This window comes from Vidua chalybeata, chromosome 7 (assembly GCF_026979565.1).
Source record: "Vidua chalybeata isolate OUT-0048 chromosome 7, bVidCha1 merged haplotype, whole genome shotgun sequence".
NCBI lineage: Eukaryota > Metazoa > Chordata > Aves > Passeriformes > Viduidae > Vidua > Vidua chalybeata.
In genome coordinates, this window is record NC_071536.1 from 2,538,102 (window position 1) to 2,555,833 (window position 17,732).

General features: G+C 46.1%; 1 protein-coding gene across 10 annotated transcripts in view; it reads left to right on the forward strand.

The window, feature by feature from the left end:
* Positions 1-17,732, forward strand: part of AGAP1 (ArfGAP with GTPase domain, ankyrin repeat and PH domain 1) — a 341,321-nt gene that overhangs the window by 264,748 nt on the left and 58,841 nt on the right. For all 10 annotated transcript variants that reach the window (XM_053947217.1, XM_053947218.1, XM_053947208.1 and 7 more), the window contains 3 exons: positions 515-669; positions 2,720-2,810; positions 8,305-8,527. In XM_053947217.1, the coding sequence (XP_053803192.1) occupies positions 515-669; positions 2,720-2,810; positions 8,305-8,527 (469 nt within the window). The remainder of the gene's footprint in view (positions 1-514; positions 670-2,719; positions 2,811-8,304; positions 8,528-17,732) is intronic.

A 17,732-nucleotide genomic window follows, 5' to 3' on the forward strand; every position in this document is an offset into this window, starting at 1 on the left:
AAGCTCACAGACACAGGGACTGAGTATTTACTCAAACCAGTGCTTCATCTGCATAGCATTTGGAGAGAAAAAACAGAGGATCCTGGTTCTTTCCTGGTGCACTGTGCAGGGCAGGATCCAGCCTCAAACCTTGTGTCCAGACCTGCAGTTACAGGATGTGCACAATCCCAGAATTGTTTGGATTGGAAGGGACCTTCAAGATGATCCAGTGCCACCCCCTACCGTGTCCAGGGACACCTTCCACTAGCCCAAGCTGCTCCAGGCCCTGTCCAGCCTGGCCTTGGACACTTCCAGGGATCCAGGGGCAGCCACAGCTGCTCTGGGCACCCTGTGCCAGGGCCTGTCCACCCTCCCAGGGAAGAATTTCTCCCCAGTATCTCATCTAAATCTACCCTCCTTCAGCTTAAAGCCACTGTGTAACAGAAGTTCTTACCAACCAAGGTCGTTTCAGCTGCTGTTTGCTACCCTTAACTTAATCTTTTCTTCCTATTGCATTTATTTTTTTTTTCCCCAGAACAAGAAGAAAACTTTGAATTTATCATCGTTTCTCTCACGGGCCAGACTTGGCACTTTGAAGCAACCACCTACGAAGAGAGGGACGCGTGGGTCCAAGCCATAGAGAGCCAGATCCTGGCCAGTTTACAGTCCTGTGAGAGCAGCAAGAACAAGGTATGGGGCACAGAGTAACGCTGGCAAGAAGCCATGGGCCAGGTGATCATTAGGATGACAGCAAATTCTGAATTTTAAGCCCTTACTCCTCGAGATGTGTGCGTTACCCCCACAGCTGAGCGGGGTTGGAGCTTTCTGGGGGAAGAACATGGCCTGGGAGGAGCAGCTTTCCCCCGTGGAATGCTTTCCTTTGATGACAGAAGGAATTTGCTCACCTTTCCTGTCAAAACAAATGTTTAAAATCTGAGATGTCTTCAGCCAATGCTCATTTTGGGAGAACTTCTATGTCTTGAGTGCAGGTGTCTGTAAACACTTGACAGGAGACAGCAAGGTGCTGAGTGGTGACTGAGGGAGAGAAATGGCCAATAATTGTCCAGAACTGTAGATACTTTCATATTACCCACCTAACAGTTGTCTTGCATGATTTTATACTGCAAGGAAGACACTCATATTTTTAAGTGAATGCCTGCCTTCATTGCCCTGGTGTGCCAGACCCGATCAAACACCAGTAATTCCCATCATCATAACACAATTTACCTCTTATTTTGTGTTTAAAAATGGTTTTTTTCCAACATACATTCCTGAGATGGAGGAAAAGCACAGCTTACATGTTTCTTGTTTTGCATGGGTTCACACATTCTGAAATGTGTGTGTAATCAGGGCACAGAAGGGGAAGTTTGTACATTGACACCTACATAAAAAGGATAAAGAGTGGCTGGACAATGGCTCAGAGAGGTTTTTCTCACTGAGTTCCCAAAGCATGTCAGCAGAACTGGCTGGAACAGCAAAGGGCAGTTGGCTGGGCAGGTTTAACAGGTCTCCACGTGGATATCCACAAGTCCTACTTAAATCACACCTCGGGGAGCCCTCAAAGCAGTTTAGTTGGTGTCTCGCTTTGAAAAGACAGGGGTCTGCTAAGGAAGGCAGGAGCCTCTCTTGAAATGGAGAATGTAAACCTCCCTCCCTCCAAATTATTATAAATTTGAAATTAAAAGGCTCTCAGGGAATGATGTGGCAGCAGGAATAACAGCTCTTTACTAGGGGGGGGAAAAATTTTTAAAAATGCAGTAATACAAAACAACAGTGACAGAGTGAGAATAGGAGCTGACACCCTGTGGGTCAGGGTGGTGGCAGCAGTCCCATTCCATGGTGGCTCAGCCCTCCTGCAGTGCCAGCTGTGCTTCTGCTGGAGCAGAAATCCTCTAGAAGGGTGTAGTCTTCCTCTGAAGGTTCAGTGGTGGTGTAGATGGGCCTGGTCTTCCTCTGGGAATGCAGTGGGCAAAGGCTGCTGTGGTGTCCCAAGGCTCAGATCATATCCAGGTAGGAATGCCTGGCTCCTCCCCCTGGGTGGAGCATCTCCCCATGGGATGATGGAATTTTCTCAGCCATGCGGGGACACTGACTGGCCCATGAACAGAAGATATTTCTCGGAGGGAGGATTGGTTGTGGAAGAGATAAAGAAAAAACTGCCCAATTTAATTAGAAGATAACTGCTCCAGGTCTAAGGGATCTAGAATAGAATACACACCCCCAGCCACAGCTTGCATTTCCAGCCTAAGACAGTTGGGTAAAGCTGAGCTGCCTCTCAGAGGTCACGGGCAGGTCATCGTGAGGAGCAGTTAGAGGGGAGCCACTGGGTGAAATCTGACCTTTGGATGATGAAAAAGTTCCAGCCGCTTCTGCAAACCGTCCCTTAGTCTTCATTAGCACAAGCACACACATCAATAAAAGAAATTGATCTTGTGAAATAATATTCTTCTCTCATTTATCTCAAGAAGCAAACCTGCAGCGTGGCTGCTGCTCTTGGGAAGAGCAGGGTTCGTTCTCAAGCTCGATTTCCCTCTGTTAGAATCCAGGCTGGAGACCCCCAAAGTCTGGGAGATGCCAAAGGATCACTGTTCCTTGAGGGGCAGATCAAGACTTGAGGTTCCTTGCCCGTATTCATTCAGCTTTGGTCTGAGCTGTGGGGTTTGCTGCTGGTTCAGCTGACAGTGGTGTCATTGGGTTTTTTGGGTTCTTGCTGCTCACTGGTGTTTCTGGCTCCCCGCAGTCGCGCCTGACGAGTCAGAACGAGGCCATGGCGCTGCAGTCCATCAGGAACATCCGAGGCAATTCCCACTGCGTGGACTGCGAGGCACAGAGTGAGTACAGCCCCCTGAGTGCAGCTCTGAGCCCTTCTCCTTGGCCAGGCCCTGGGGAACACCCAGCCCTGGCCTCCCTGCTGGGACATCCCCTCTGTTGTTTGCACATCTCCGCTCCGTGAAGGACCTTGCTCCACCAGACTCGTTTGTTCTTAATTTATGCTCAATATCTGCCACATCAAGTGCATCCTGATTTTTTCCCCTCCTTGTTTCACGTTGGATGTCAGCATTTCTGTACTTCCCTTCAAAGAAAAGGCAAAAAGTTTGCTGTTTGACATCAGTCCCTTCCATTTCCCTCCTGTTTTGCGTGGTGAGAGCACACGTGCCGTGGTAATATTTTCCAAGAGGTAGAGCTTGAGCGCTGGTTTTTTGGTTCAGTTTTTTAGGCTTGCTTGTCAGAAGAAACCAAAGTCATTGCTCATTATGTCTGGATACTAGAAAACTGATTTTGGATTATTTTTTTTTCTTCCCCTTTGTGTTTCTTTCCCCCTTTTTTTTTTTTTTTTTTTTTTAGTTTTTGAAACATATGCTTAGTGTTCAGAAGAGTGTTCTCGGGAATACTTTGAGCTGTGCTTCACCTCACTAACCCCGACTGAGGCCATTATTCTGGTGCTCTTTAGTTCCAGGGGTTTGCAACAAAGCCACAGAAAGGAAGTTCTCTTACTCTAAAGCAATTAGTTGGAGGAGCTAAAGGACTGAGAACTTGTGCATTTTTATTTCTTTGATATTTGGAAGTCAGAACTTTCCTTGTCATTTTTACACATGCTTAAAATGGAAAAATATTCACTTTTCTTCAGGTGTGATTTTTATTTTTAAAGATTGGCTGCTTGGGATTTTGACTCCTGGTCTAAGCCATTCTGACACCCCAGTGTAAAAAGAGCATTTATACACAAGTGCAGGTGCTTTTGCACCAATAATTTGGTCTCTGCTTTGACTCTAAGTGATCCAGCATGTGCTAAACCAGGGAAAAGCTAGGTTTGAGTGGTCTTTTAGCACCTGGAGCCCATAGCAAGTCTTATTTATTAGTGTGCTTCCATAGTGACCTGGCAGTCATTGAGATTTCCCCCAAAGCTTTGATGCAGCTCAGGAAGAAGGCAGGAAGGGTGGAGTGCTGTGGATGAGGAGGAGGGGGTCTGGGAGTGACCTACATGGATATGGAGCTCATTTGAGGTACTCACTGCTGCCTCTGAGCAGCCCACGGTGGCAGTGGTGCCAAGTCCTGCTCCACTGTGGGTGGCATTTCCTAGCCTTGCTAACTAGATATTTATTTATAAAATGTACAATTATATTCTATCATATATATATATATATATATATATATATATATATATATATATATATATGGGAGGTTATATTCTATATCTATAAGATGCATTCCCTCCAGTGCAGACAACTTCCACAAAATCCTTCTGATCCACCTCAGCCCTACCCAGACTCCACACTCCTAGCCTTGCTAACTAGGTATTTATTTATAAAATGTACAATTATATTCTATTTTATATATATATATATTTATGGGAGGTTATATTCTATATCTATATGATGCAATCCCTCCAGTGCAGACAACTTCCACAAGATCCTTCTGATCCACCTCATCCCTACCCAGACTCCACACTGTCCCCAAGGCTTGTGTTTCTGTCCCCAGCCATGCACATATCCCAGGATTTATGCAGCCAGGATGGATGCTTCATCAGGAAAACGCTTGTGCAAGAAGGCAGTGCTCTGATTTTTTATCTTTTCTTGGGTTTTTTTCCCCCCAAACCGATCTGGTTTTCAGCCAGATTGCTCATGGGTCAAGCTGGCCCCCGTGCCTGGTGCCAGCAGCGGGGACGTGCCAGGAGCTCGTTGCTGGGAGAGGGCAGAGTGGGGCAGCCCATTTTGGCAATACTCTGTCATGTGGCTTTTATGAGGGGATGATTTTGGAATCTCAGCTGGACTTGTTTGTATTCTCAAGAGATGATTTATACCCTCCTTGACTCTTCTTGCTGTTTGACCTTCCTGATTTTAAGGCCACCGTCGTTCCTTTGGAAAAATGTAAGATATTTCCAAAGCCATGGATTTTAAAATGTAAACACACACACAGAGGAGGTGAACCTCAGCCTGCTGCTTTTTCTGCAGGGCTTTGCTTTATTCCCTTGCTGCCTTGCCTGGGCAGGTTCTTACCCCTGGAGCATTTAACATCACAAACCCCAGCACCCCGTGGAAGTCTGACGTTGTTTGCATCTCCACAGAGCCAGATGTTTGGGAGCACAGGAGAGTGAGATGTTGCCATCCCTCAGCTCTATTCAGGATCCATCAATCTTCCTCTTCAGAAGTCTCATTCTTCCTCTTCCTGGAGCTCTTTGCCTTTTGAGCACTGGATGCAGCACTTTGTTTCACCAGGGAGTTCTGCCTTGTTGGATGTTGATCCAGCAGCTGTGTGCCACCAGTATCCCAGCCCTTTGGCAGCCTCCAGCCAAAATTACTCAATATTCTCCTGTCAACATTCCCATCCCAGAGCAAGAGAAGAGGCAAAGTGCTCTTCAGGAGCTGGAGTTTGTGCCCAGGATCTGATTTCATGTTTGAAAAGGGTGTTGCCTTTTCCCAAAGCAGCAGAGTCCTGGTGCTGACTTTGTCTGGAAAAGCCACCCAAGGTGATCCAATTGTTTATGCAAACCCAGCTGAATTTCTGGATTTTGGCTCACCAGAGGATAAATATGAGTCACCTCTTCCAAGATACCTGGAGAACATGGAACATCAGGTCTTTGCTGTTGTAAGAGAAAATAAGGAGCGTTTAAAAACATGGATTCTCATAATGAGTGTTCCATTCCAGGAGTCCGATCTACAAATATTTTACAAATATTACAATATACACAAATATTTTGTATTTGAAAGCCAAACACTGAGATAATAATTTGGACAATCTTGTCCTACCCATCACAAAATTCAGTTTTTTCATGTAGAACAGGAGAGTTGCAAACTTTTCTCCCCCTTCTGCTGCAGCTCTAGATGCCTTCACCCCTGCTTCTTCTTTCCCTGGTTCTTCTGCTCCTCCTTCCAGCAATTCCTTCTGCTCAGCCCAGGGATATCTTACAGCTGCTGACCTCAGGAAGGTTCAGCCTTTCATCAGTCTCCTTGGATCCAAAGGGATGAAGGAGACAGTGGGGAGGGGTTATTCTCCTAAGAGAGTCTTCACCTCCAAATGGTGAAGCTGACTGAGGTGAGAGTCAGAGTGGGGAAGAGTTTTTCAGGGAAGGAGTGAGCCAAAGCGTTTTTGAGACTATGAACAGCTGAAAATTGTAATCTGGATATATTCAGTGGTGCTAAAAAGCTCATTTTTTTTTGGACCAATTTTAGGTAAAGCACCTCTAGCTGCACTGAGTGGGCTTTTTCTTCCTTTTGCTGTCACACCTTGATGCCCACACCTGCCACGTGCTCGTGAGCATCCCCCAGTTCAGAGCTACTCTCACCATCAGCAGGAAAAGGGAGCTGGGTTTGTATCATCTTGGAAATAAAAAAACCCAACCTTGAATAGTTACAGCTTTCTAACCACTTGTGGTGTGAATTGGTGATAACAACTTTCATTTCTGTAATAAACTCAGCCCTTGCCTTGCCTCGTTTGCCACTTTCCCACTCAGCTGTGTGTTGTCAGATGGTTGAAATTGAAAATAATATCTTGCTAAAATTTCGTGGAACTTCCTGGTTGTTGTTTTGGGGGACTCCTTCAGTCCTAGCAGAGGACTGAAGTCCTAGAGAGTCTCTTCCAACCCAAACCATTCTGTGATGCTCTGAAGCAGGGGAATATTTAAAGAATTTTTTCAGTGCAAGATGCACTACATGTGCTTCAGGTAGAGAGGTGTTTGGAAGGGAGGTCAGCTCCTTAACTCCAGTTCAGTCAGGATAATTGGAATAATGTAAGTTGGTATTCCATTCTCTTGTTTCATTCTGAGTTCATGCCTCTTAGAGCTCGTTGCACTTTGGGTTTTTGTGAGGATAACCCTGGCCTTTGCAGATCAGGGGGTTTCATCCGAGTTTGCAAATTTCAAATTATTACTTGCTGCGTTCAAATTTATACCAACAAATTGAGATTTTGGGGTTTTTTAGTGTGTTTCAAATACACCACTGGTTCCCCCACTGACAAATCTGAAAAATTATGGAATTGAAGGAGTTTGCTGTAGTTGTACCAAAAGCTTGGAAAGCATGGCCAGAGTTTTGTCTTATCTGATTTTTTGGAGATCTGAAATGCTGTATATCTATAGTGTGGATTTTAAATTATGTATAATATAAGACTTAGTATGGACGGGAGCTTTTAAACAAAAGATGTGCTTTTCTGCTGAAGTGGAATAAGATGGGGGATTTTTCTTCTTGGTTGCATTTTTAGATTTCAGTGGACTGATTGAAAAATGTCAGTCAATGCCTTCAGTGAAATGTGGGACTTCACAACTAAAATTATGAGCTTTCCTTTCCTATTTTTTTGTCCAAACATGACATGGGAAAGAACTAGAAGATGTTTTGTTTTCACATATTTTGGCTGCCAGAAGTAGCTTTTCAATTGTGAGTTACACAAAGTCGAGACAAGACTTTGTATGAATTTTTCAGAACAGAAGGAAACATTGAAAATTCATTTTCTGTCAGCTCCAAATTTTGTTTAGATAGGAACAAAAATTGTCTGCCTTCTTAATTTATCCCCATTTTCCTGGATGGCACTTGGAGTAGTTCTTTGGGATGCACAGAGTGAGGCATGAAGAAAAGATTTGACAGCAGGAGGTTGGAAAAAACCAACCAAAATTCCTCTCATTTGTCTTCGGCTGCATTTGTTAAGGTGAATGTTGGAGAGAAGGCAAACCATACAAATCTAGATTTAAATTACACAGGACTGTGGCAAAAGAGCTTTGAACCATGTTGGGAAATGGAATTTCCCATCTTGTGTCAGGCTTGTCCCAGTCTCACTCTTTGTGGGGTTGTTTTGGGTGGGTGGAATCCTTCTGGCTCGTGCCCTGGAACCGGGGCTGTTCCAAGTGGGACATTTCCACCTTGGTGTTTATCTCCCTGATTTGGGAGGTGGAAGAAGAGTCAGATGGAAGAGGCACACGTATCTGCTGGTTATTGAGGGAGCTGATGGAGTTAGCACGAGATAAGTGTTTCTAGGCTCTGGTTTTTTCCTCTTTTTTCCCTTTCAGCTGACTACGAGCAGCTCTGGGTTCCCAGGGAGGGGCTTTCTTCACTGCTGCATCATCCTTTACCCACCACTGTGGTTCTGTTGCCTTTGTTTCTCCTTGCCCCTCTAATTCATTGGGGTTTTTTGGCTGGAGGTGGAGTGACACATCTTTTGAGACACCCCATTTTATTTTTCTTTACTCCTTGAAGAGCTGGCATTTCCACTGACCCTGGAAGACCTCCCAGCTGCTCTTTAGGACAAGACACCCCCGGAGCCAAAACCTCCATGCACAAACAGCAGCTGGAAGGTTCTGTGGGGTGTTCCCTTGTCCTAATTGCCGTGTCCTTCGTCCTGCAGACCCCGACTGGGCCAGCCTGAACCTGGGAGCCCTCATCTGCATCGAATGCTCAGGTATCCACCGCAACCTCGGCACGCACCTGTCCCGGGTGCGCTCCCTGGACCTGGACGATTGGCCCATCGAGCTCATCAAGGTGATGTCAGCCATTGGCAACGAGCTGGCCAACAGTGTGTGGGAGGAGAACAGCCAAGGCCACGTGAAGCCTTCCTCAGACTCCACCAGGTGGGTTTTGCGCTCGCCGCGCCTCGCCCGGCGCGTGACGCCGCCGCTTTTGAGCTCTCCCTTGTGGGAAAATCGTGATTTATGACCTCACGTTATTTATAACCTCACTGTGTGCCCAGGAAGAAGCAAAAGTTGAGTGACCTCGTTACTTTGTCGCTCTTGGGAAGGTTTCCTGAGCAGCTCTGCAGTTTTCTGTTCAGTGGGAGATGGAAACCTCCCACCTGCTTCTTCCTCCACCCAAACTATCCTGTCATGTGCTCCTCTGTCTCAGTGGGCCACCAAGTTCCTGCCTCTTGGACTATCACTTTGTCATTACAATCTCCCTTCAGAGTCTCAGGGAACTTGTACCTGGCTGTCAGGTCTTTGGTTCTGCTCAGGGGTGTTCAAAGTCCTGCTCGCCGTGGGCTTGATTACTTTTTGTGAGCGTGATTTATGTGAAACCATGAGCTGCTGGGGGGGTGTCTCCTTTGAGAACAGCTTTTTACCTGCCTCTCATAGCTCCATACGGTGAAAATCTTCCTGTGATGTGTTGTCCTACCTAAAACTGGGGTGTTTTATGCTGAATTAATCCGATCAGTGTCAAAGACAGATGTTTTGAGAATACTTTTTTCCAGTTCTGGATCAGGTGGAAGAACCACTATGCCTGGGCCAGCTCCTGCAGCAGAGGGCTGGGTTTGTGCTGTTGTGTGTAATAAAGTTAACTGTTTCTTATTGCATTATTTTGTTAGCCCTGAAAAATGAATTTGTGGTGCCACCTTTGGTTCATCTTCGAGAATGAAGCCACTACATTAATCAGGCTACTTAGATGAATGGCTGTGCATCTAAAAAGTGCTCAGGGAGCCCCAAAGAGAGGTTTTGTTCGGGCAGAAATGGGATGTCTGCTCTCTACCTGTGTATTATTAGGCACAGTGATTTCATCAAGTAGATTGAAATGGACTTTCAGTCATTACTATCACTTTAATGCAGAGATTTTATATTCTTGCACCTCACAAATATATGTTGCTCCTTACTGCCGAGGTGAGTAGTTCTAAACAGCTGGAAGAAAAATGCTTGCACTCAATTGGAATTCTATTAAAAAAAAAAAAAAAAAAAGAAAAATCACATTATTTCAGTAGTCATATAATAATCATCATGAAAAATCTAAAATCCATGTGACTGTGATGAAAAGAGCACCATCCGTTTCAATTAATAATTCACTCAGGATTGAATATTACTTCTAGAAAATCAACTTTTTTTCTCTTAGTATTTCATACTCAGGGCTTATTTTAATTCTCCCACTTTGTTTCTCTGCATCTTCATGGTTATATTCAGCTGACTCTAATTGTCACCGCTATCACTGCTCTTTCTCTCCTGCACTGCAACATTTTTGGACAAAAAGATTCATTTTATAGATAGGATTTTCTAGCTTTGTGTCCAGGTTCACGCTTATGTGATAGAAGAGGTGCTAGAAAAATTAGAATTAGGATGATGTGGAAATTTTCCCACAAAGCAATTGCAATCTTGCTTTGCTGCTCCCATTCCTCTGCTGTTTGCAGCAGGGACTGAAATGCAATTTTTTACGTAAATACCAGAAAGTTCTGCTTTTTCCAAGTGTGTGCCTGCTTTTGTGCTTCCCTTTGGTCTCTGCCAGCATCACAATCCTTCTGTCCAAGCTGTGGTGAGAAAATAAATTCAGGTTCTTCGGGTAGAGGCTCTGCTTTCCATGCTCTCACTGCTGTTTGGAGTTTTGCATGAGGAATTCTATTGGAAGCAGCTAAAATGGCCCTGAAAGGAGGGTTAAACAAACCTTCCTTTTGTTGTTGTTGAGGGACTGAAAGGGGAAGAGGCAACTCCAGGAGAGCTGGAGAGGGACTTGGGACAAGGGCATGGAGGGACAGGACACAGGGAATGGCTTCCCACTGCCAGAGGGCAGGGATGGATGGGAGATTGGGAATTAGGAATTGTTCCCTGTGAGGCCCTGGCAAAGGGTGTCCAGAGCAGCTGTGGCTCTGGAAGTGTCCCAGGCCAGGTTGGACATGGCTTGGAGCAGCCTGGGACAGTGGAAGGTGTCCCTGCCCGTGGCAGGGGGTGGCACTGGATGGTCCTGAAGGTCCCTTCCAACCCAAACCATCCTGGGAATCTGATTCTGTGATGGGCCCTTCACAGACCCTTTTAGAGGGGATCAGGTGGGTTTCACCTTTTCATGTTGTGCCTTTCTATTGGAGATGAAGCCATCAAAGGAAAGCCACAGATTTCTAGGGACACAAGGAAAAAAAAGTAATGAGCTGCTCCACAAATACTGAGTTGTTGGGCTGGGAGGCTCAAGGAGCGTTCACAGGCTGGACTAAGAGGAACCTGAAAGTCTTGATGTGGCTTTCAAAGCAGTCCCTTCAGCCTGGGAGAGGTTGGCACTGATCACTGTGTACTTGCAGTGGCATCCTATGTGTTTCTGTGGAGTAGAGGAAAGGGTGGAGGGATTCATGGAGATGGTTTTTGACAGGAGGAATTGCCAAATGGCTACTCTAGGTCTTGGCATAATTAAGGAATCTTACCCAGGAAAATGTCACCAGTATTTCTGAAAGCAGAGCTGTGAGTACAGCTTCCCTCTAGTGATTTTGCACACTCAAAAAGAAGATACCAAATTCAAGACCTTATCATGGCCTGCACCTTCCTCATGAGGGGCAGCTCCAATCTCTGCTCTCTGTGACAGGGACAGCACCTGAGGGAGTGGCTGGAGCTGTGTCAGGGCAGGGTCAGGTGGGATTTTAGGAAAAGGTTCTTCTCCCAGATGGTGCTGGGGCACTGAGCAGACTCCCCCAGGGAATGGGCACAGCCCCAGGCTGACAGAGCCCAAGGAACATTTGAACAATGCTCTCAGGGATGCACAGGCTGGGGTTGTTGGGGTGTCTGTGCAGGGCCAGGGCTTGGACTCCATCATCCTCGTGGGTCCCTTCCAGCTCAGGATATTCTGTGATTAAACCACATGAAATACTACTGTCCTTTTCTAGCCCACTCAAATGCACTTCAAATCCTTCACCCGAGCAAATCATGGGAAAAGATGGACCTGGACACTTACTTTGAAGGCCAGAAAGGTTCTGAGATTGGAGGATGTGTAAAATCAAAGCCTGGGAGCTCTTCAGCAAAAGGTATTATCCCCCCTGCATTGATCAAGGGTATTGCCCAGTTGTATCCTCTAATATTGGCATATTCCAGGTCACATCCATCTGGAGAGTCAAGCAGCCTGGTCTAGTGGAAGGTGTCCCATGGCAGGGGGGTGGGATGAGATGGACTTTCTTAAACTCATTCCAACCCAAACCATCCTGGAATTCTTCAGGCAGATCTCCAGGTCGTTCAGCAGCCAGGATGGCCTCTGGCACTGAACTGGAAGGTTTTGGGAGCACAGGTGTGGTGGGATCCCCAGGGAAGTGGCACGAGGCAGGGCTGAGGGCGTTTCTGGGATTTTGGGAGGAAGGAGGAATAAACACGAGCTCCGGTGAGCACGGAAAGTTGGGGAAGCAGCGGAAAACCCAAACACTTGAGTGTGAAAGGGAGCAGGGACCAGCTGGCCCCTGAGCCTGGTGTCCCTGGGTCCCTGATTAGGTCAGCCCTGGAGAGCTGGTAATTGGTTCCAGCAATTACCAGCAGCCCCGAGAACGCCGCTCAAACTTCGGGAGGCCTGTGACAAATTGAAGCTGACTGCTGCTGAAGGAGTATCGACTTCCCATTCCTAAACAGGGGGATCATTAGTCAAGAAAAGCATCTTTTAATTACTCGCAGGAAGAAAAAAAGAAAAAGAGCAAAAAAAGGAAAAAGATCTTTCGGTATGGATCCTCCAACAACCGCCAGGTTTTTTTTTCCAAGTGTATTCAATATGAAATTTATTGTCTCTGAGGGGAGGGGGCAGGCGGGGGGAGCTTGCCTGCAGTCCCTCCTTGGGTAATGCGGGTTTAATTTGGAGTGAGAAGTCAAATTAGAGTAAATCAATGTTGCGACAATTAACTGGGGCTGGGGATGGGATCAGGACTTTCCCTCTAATTGCTATTGATACTGTTTAAGCACACTCTCGCAGCGCTGCTTTGGAGTGGTGCAGCACTGGAGGAGCCCTGTGGGGCTGAGCAGTTCCGTGGAGGAATGTTGGAGATGTGGGGAAGCCGGCTTGGGAATTCTTTCCCTGTGGCACTGCTGTGTCCATCTCCTATCAGGTACTTGGCTTTTTCTGGACACGCCTCACTTGCTTTGCTTTGTCCTCATGCTCATGTGACTTCTGGTTTGCAGACATCTCTTCCACCATTGACTTCCCAAGGTGGTGTTGGCCTTTTCCAAAGGAGACAAGCTGCCCCCATCCCTCTGCCCACTCCAGGAGATGGTTATTTATCTGCTCCCTCACCCTCATTGCCTGAGCTCCCAAGGACTCCATCTCTGTCTCCCTGGGACTGTTGGGATGGATGTGCCACCTCCACCAGCTGGAGCTTGCCAGGCAAGCTGAGGGAAGGCAGGCTCATATCCAGGCACCATCCCAGCCACACTTCTTGTTCTGCTACTCAGACAATGCCAAATATCTGCATTAGCTACACACAGATAGGGCTGCACCATTCCAGCATCTTCTTGAGAACATTCACGAGCAGGTGGAATGTCCAACTCCATTAAAACTGTGGTTTTGAATTGAAGGGTGAACGGATTGCAGAAGTGCAGGCACAGTTTTAAGCTCTTGAACTGGGGCTTGGAGCACGAGCAGCAGTTGTGCTCAGGTCTGTTTGCTCAGCAGTCTCTGTTTATTCTGGGTACCAAAGGTTACTGGAAAATCCAACACTGGCTGAGCAGCTGTGAGCTGGGAGCCAGCAGTGCCAGGAATTGACTCTCACCTTCCAAGGGAAGACCCAGTTTGATCCTTGCTCACTAATGAACTCAGTTTAATGGTGTCAGGGACAACATTTTGCAGCTGCACTGTACTGAGCTGAGTTTTCTAGTCCTGCACCCAAGCCTGGCTTGTGCTGCTCCAAGGAGAGCAGACGTGACACCGAGCTGGTCACTGGGGAGTGACTTGGATGAAAAATACCACACCATGCCTTCCATGAAAATATTCATCCTTTCCTTTGTAAAAATAATTAATCCTTCATCATAGATAAAGGGTGAGCCCTGGGAAATGCAGCACTTCAGATGCTGCTCTCGCATCCTGGATCCTGTAGGGCTGCTGTGTTCCATCCCTCCCTCAGCCCTCGCTCCTGCTGGCCAGCAGTTTGTGCTGCTGCTGCCCCCGGGCTCCTGGCAGAGGGAATGAAAGGGGCCTGGGGGAGCACGGGCACCTCTCTGTCCCTGATTATCAGCTCTGGCTCCGTGGCGGATCTTGGCCTGATGAGGTCAGTGTTTTGTGCCTTTTCAGTGCTCCTCCACGCCTGACACCTTTCCCGTTCCAGGTCTGGGGGAAGGGGGTTTTTAAAAATAAATTTGGAGGAAAAAAAAAAAAGAAAGAAAGAAGGGAAAAAAAAAAAAAAAAAAAAGATTTTATTGTGAAGGGCTGACCAGAACCCATCTGCAGTTGGGTGGCATCTGCTCCCCACATGTCACTTCCCTCATTAACAAGCAATTGAATTAATTAAATGCTACTCAGAACACGCATAACAAGCTACCGGCAGTGTCCAAATTAGCACTGATAATCAAGGATGATTTCCTTTATTATCCTGCTAAGTGGTGTGCAGGCTCTGATCTCCCTGTCTGCCCTCATCTATTTACATACCCCCAGCTTCTGCCTTTAGAAGCTGAGGTTATCTTACCTAGTTAATTTGCCACGATCACCAAGCATGGCGGATTGATATTCCTGCCTCTGCTGAAGCAAACCCCCTCCTTTCTCCCCCTTTTTCCTTCCTCCCCAAGCCTGGTCCTTTGTATCTCAAGCTCACTGATAAATTAAAAGCCACCCCTGTGGTCTCTCAAGTGAGTAATAGAGGCAGAAATTTCATTTTGCAACTGGCTGATTTAATGATCCAAAGGGTAATTAATGGCCTGATTATCTTAATGTTAAATATGTCCGGCAGCAATTACTGTGACCTCCCGCTTGTCAAGGTCCAGGCTATGCTCTTCTTTCAATTAAGTTCTCTGGGGCTTAATGGTATGAATAAACTCCTCTGATTCTATCATTCCGGACTCCGAGATTTAAGCGAGCTGGGGGCTCGTTTGGAGTTTTAATCAGCCCGTCTTCTACTTGAGCGATCAGAGTTAACAATTATAACAAGGACAGTTTAACTTTCTTTCTTTCTTCCCCCCCTCCCCTTTCCATTTCTTTATATATAATTTTTTTTTTTTTTTTTTCCCCCTGAAGCGCTCGGAGGGGATTTTGTTGGCAGCAGCGGCTTTGCCGGGCCAGTCTTTCCCGATATAAATTATCATGTGAATGCCGCTGTTTTTCCATTTGACAGGCTTAATTAATTGGCAGGAGCGCCCGAAAATGACAGTGCCACTAATTGCAACTCCAAGCCCATCTCTGTCAGGGCGTGCTTGTCAGCGGCCATGCCCCGCTCCTCGCCGCGGCCGGACTCTGTTGACGTTTCCCATTCCGGTTTTCACATCTCGTCGGGGAGCGTGATGGGATGTGATAGCCCAAGATGTGCCTTTGGCTCTTCCAGGCAGGCAGCTCGTGTGCAAGAATGACATTTGCTGCCAATAAAGTTTACACAGCTGGGCTGCTGCCGGCCCAACAGCTGCTCGGGGACCGCAGGTTAGACTTAAGGTTTGGCTTAAGGTCTCCAGCTTGGACTTTGGGATCAGTAAAAACTCACTCCTGCTCTTCCTGGTGGCTGAACTCCACTGAGCAGCACAACTCCCAGCGAGCTGCAGTTCTATTAGCTCTGTTTTGGACAGCAGATATTTCATGGAGATAATGAGGAAAATGGATAAATTATTAGTTGCGGCGGCATCGCATCCTCAAACGCAGACGTAAATAAAGAGACTGATTCACTGCTGCCAGTAAACTCTGAGATACAGCTGGAGGAGTGAACCCTTCCACCCAATGTGTGCTTCCACATTGGGCTGCTTTGCAATTGAATTTAAACCAAAAAAAAAAAAAATTGTCATTTACCAGTAGCTTCCAGGAAATGCGTCCGACAGGAAGAGCTAAGTGAGGTGAGTGAGCACCAGCTTGGGTGGCTGCTGGTCAGACTTCAGCCTTTTGGAGGCCTTGGAAGCTCAAATGCAATACTCCAAAGATGAAAGGTGGTGGTAGTAGTAGTAGTAATGTTCTGTTTTATTGTCCTTGCAGCTGCTTGGCAGCCCTTGTCACCCAGGAGCTGATCCGGTGCAACACCGGTGCCTGTACGGCAGCCTGGGAGATGCCTGGATGATTAAAAATCAAAACAAAACAACCACAACACCCTCGACCCCGCTTGTCCAAGTTAATGAGTGCTTTAGATGAAATGCTCCCCGGCTCAGCTGCACCTTTCCTGTGTGCAATGCTGCCTCTGATAAAAGCTCAGACTCTCAGTCAACAGGAGCCTGGTTTGCAATAATTATTACTATTGTTGTTTTCCTCCTTGGTGGTGGTGAAAGAGAAACCTGAAAAGGAAGTGCTTCTGTTTCCTTCTGCAGGTTAGGAAAGCATTTATTAAAAAGCCACAGTGCTGCTCTTCTTTTCAATCTAAATAGCATCAGCACCACTTCACTGAATCCCTGAAAGTGTCTAAGACCAGGCTGGACAGGGCTTGGAGCAACAGTCAGCTCCAGGTACCTTTATTCTGGTGAGATTGTGACAAATTTGGATTCTCCTCCTTTGTGGAGGAGCTGCCGTGCTGAAAAGTACCAAGTTAAGGTGAAATTCCCTAGAAAAAGAAGCTGGCGAGCTGTTAAACTTGGAGAAATCTAGGATTTGAGTTCAGGACTCATACAAGGGGGATTTTTTGGGGAAAAGAGAGTCTGTAAGTTGATAATCAGCAATAGGAAAAGTGATTTTTTTTGTTTGGTTTGGTTTTTTGTTTTCTGGAATAAGAACCCATCTGGTAGGTGGGTGAGTGCCTGTCCTGAAGGTCTCAAAACCGTGTAGGACCTTGGCTTCAAGCTTAATTTTCTGTTTAGATACAGACTTGTTATTTCTCTTTTTGTGTTAGTTCTCTCCCAAACACCTACCAGAGCTAGAGAGATTTGAAAACCAGTGTTTTTTCAGTGGACTTCACATCTGCTTGGCCAAAAGCCACTTGAAAAGGTCGACTCAGAGCTCACTAACAGAGAGAAAACCATCACTGTGTTTATTAGAAACTGCTCGGGCCAGTGTGGAACTACAGCAGAGGAGTGGAAGGGCTAATCAGAACAAAATTTTAATTTCAGATGGGAAAAAAAAATGGATGGTGAATTTATAACTTGAGGCTTACATCAGGCTGATGGCCAGGATCACTGAAAAGGAGGCAGATGGAAACCACTGTGGGTTAGTTTTTCCTCAGAAAATTCCTTGGTATCATTAACACTGGAGTGGAATTGCATGCCACATGTGTGGATGCACATATCTGCTATCCCACAGCACCTGAGGAATACATATGGGGAGTTTCATCTTAAATATGGCAAGCTGAAAGCAACTAGAAAATGAAGTTTGCTGTCTAAAGCATTGGGCTGCTTTACCAAGGTGCTTTTTCACCAGTTATTCACCAGTTTTTCACCAGTTTTTCACCAGTTCCTTCTTAAAGGAAAAGCATTGGACACTTGTTTGTTCTCAAAATTCAGCCATTTGCAAGGCTGAAACTTGTAATAATAGTAAAATATTCAATAATAAAAAACATGTTAATAAAAACATTTAATAATAGTAAAGCCTTTGAGTTAAAAAATGCCCACTGCCAAGCATCAGCTATTATGAGGTGCCCAGGTCAGATCCAAAGGCTCATCTGGGAGCATTTTGGGAAGTACTGTGAGTCAAGCACTTGGGGAAACACCCAGCAGATTGAAAAATACCTATTCTGTTAGAAAGAAATCTTATGCAAAATATTTTCTTTTTATTTGCAGCTTTTCTGTGTAGTTGCCTGTGTTTAACCTGTTCCTTTCATTCCTCCTGCCCTGAGGTCACATCTGCCTCTCTGTACGTGAGGTCCCCCCAGGAAGTTTAACCAAACAGAATTCAAATTGCTTTCTGAGCGTGCCTGTAAAGCCAGTTTATTCCTGGTTTGTGCTGGGGGAGCTTTGCCGTGTGAATTCCTTCTGCTCTTTGTGCATTTTCTGCCGTTAAAGAGATCCATAAACTGATTGTGGTTAAACC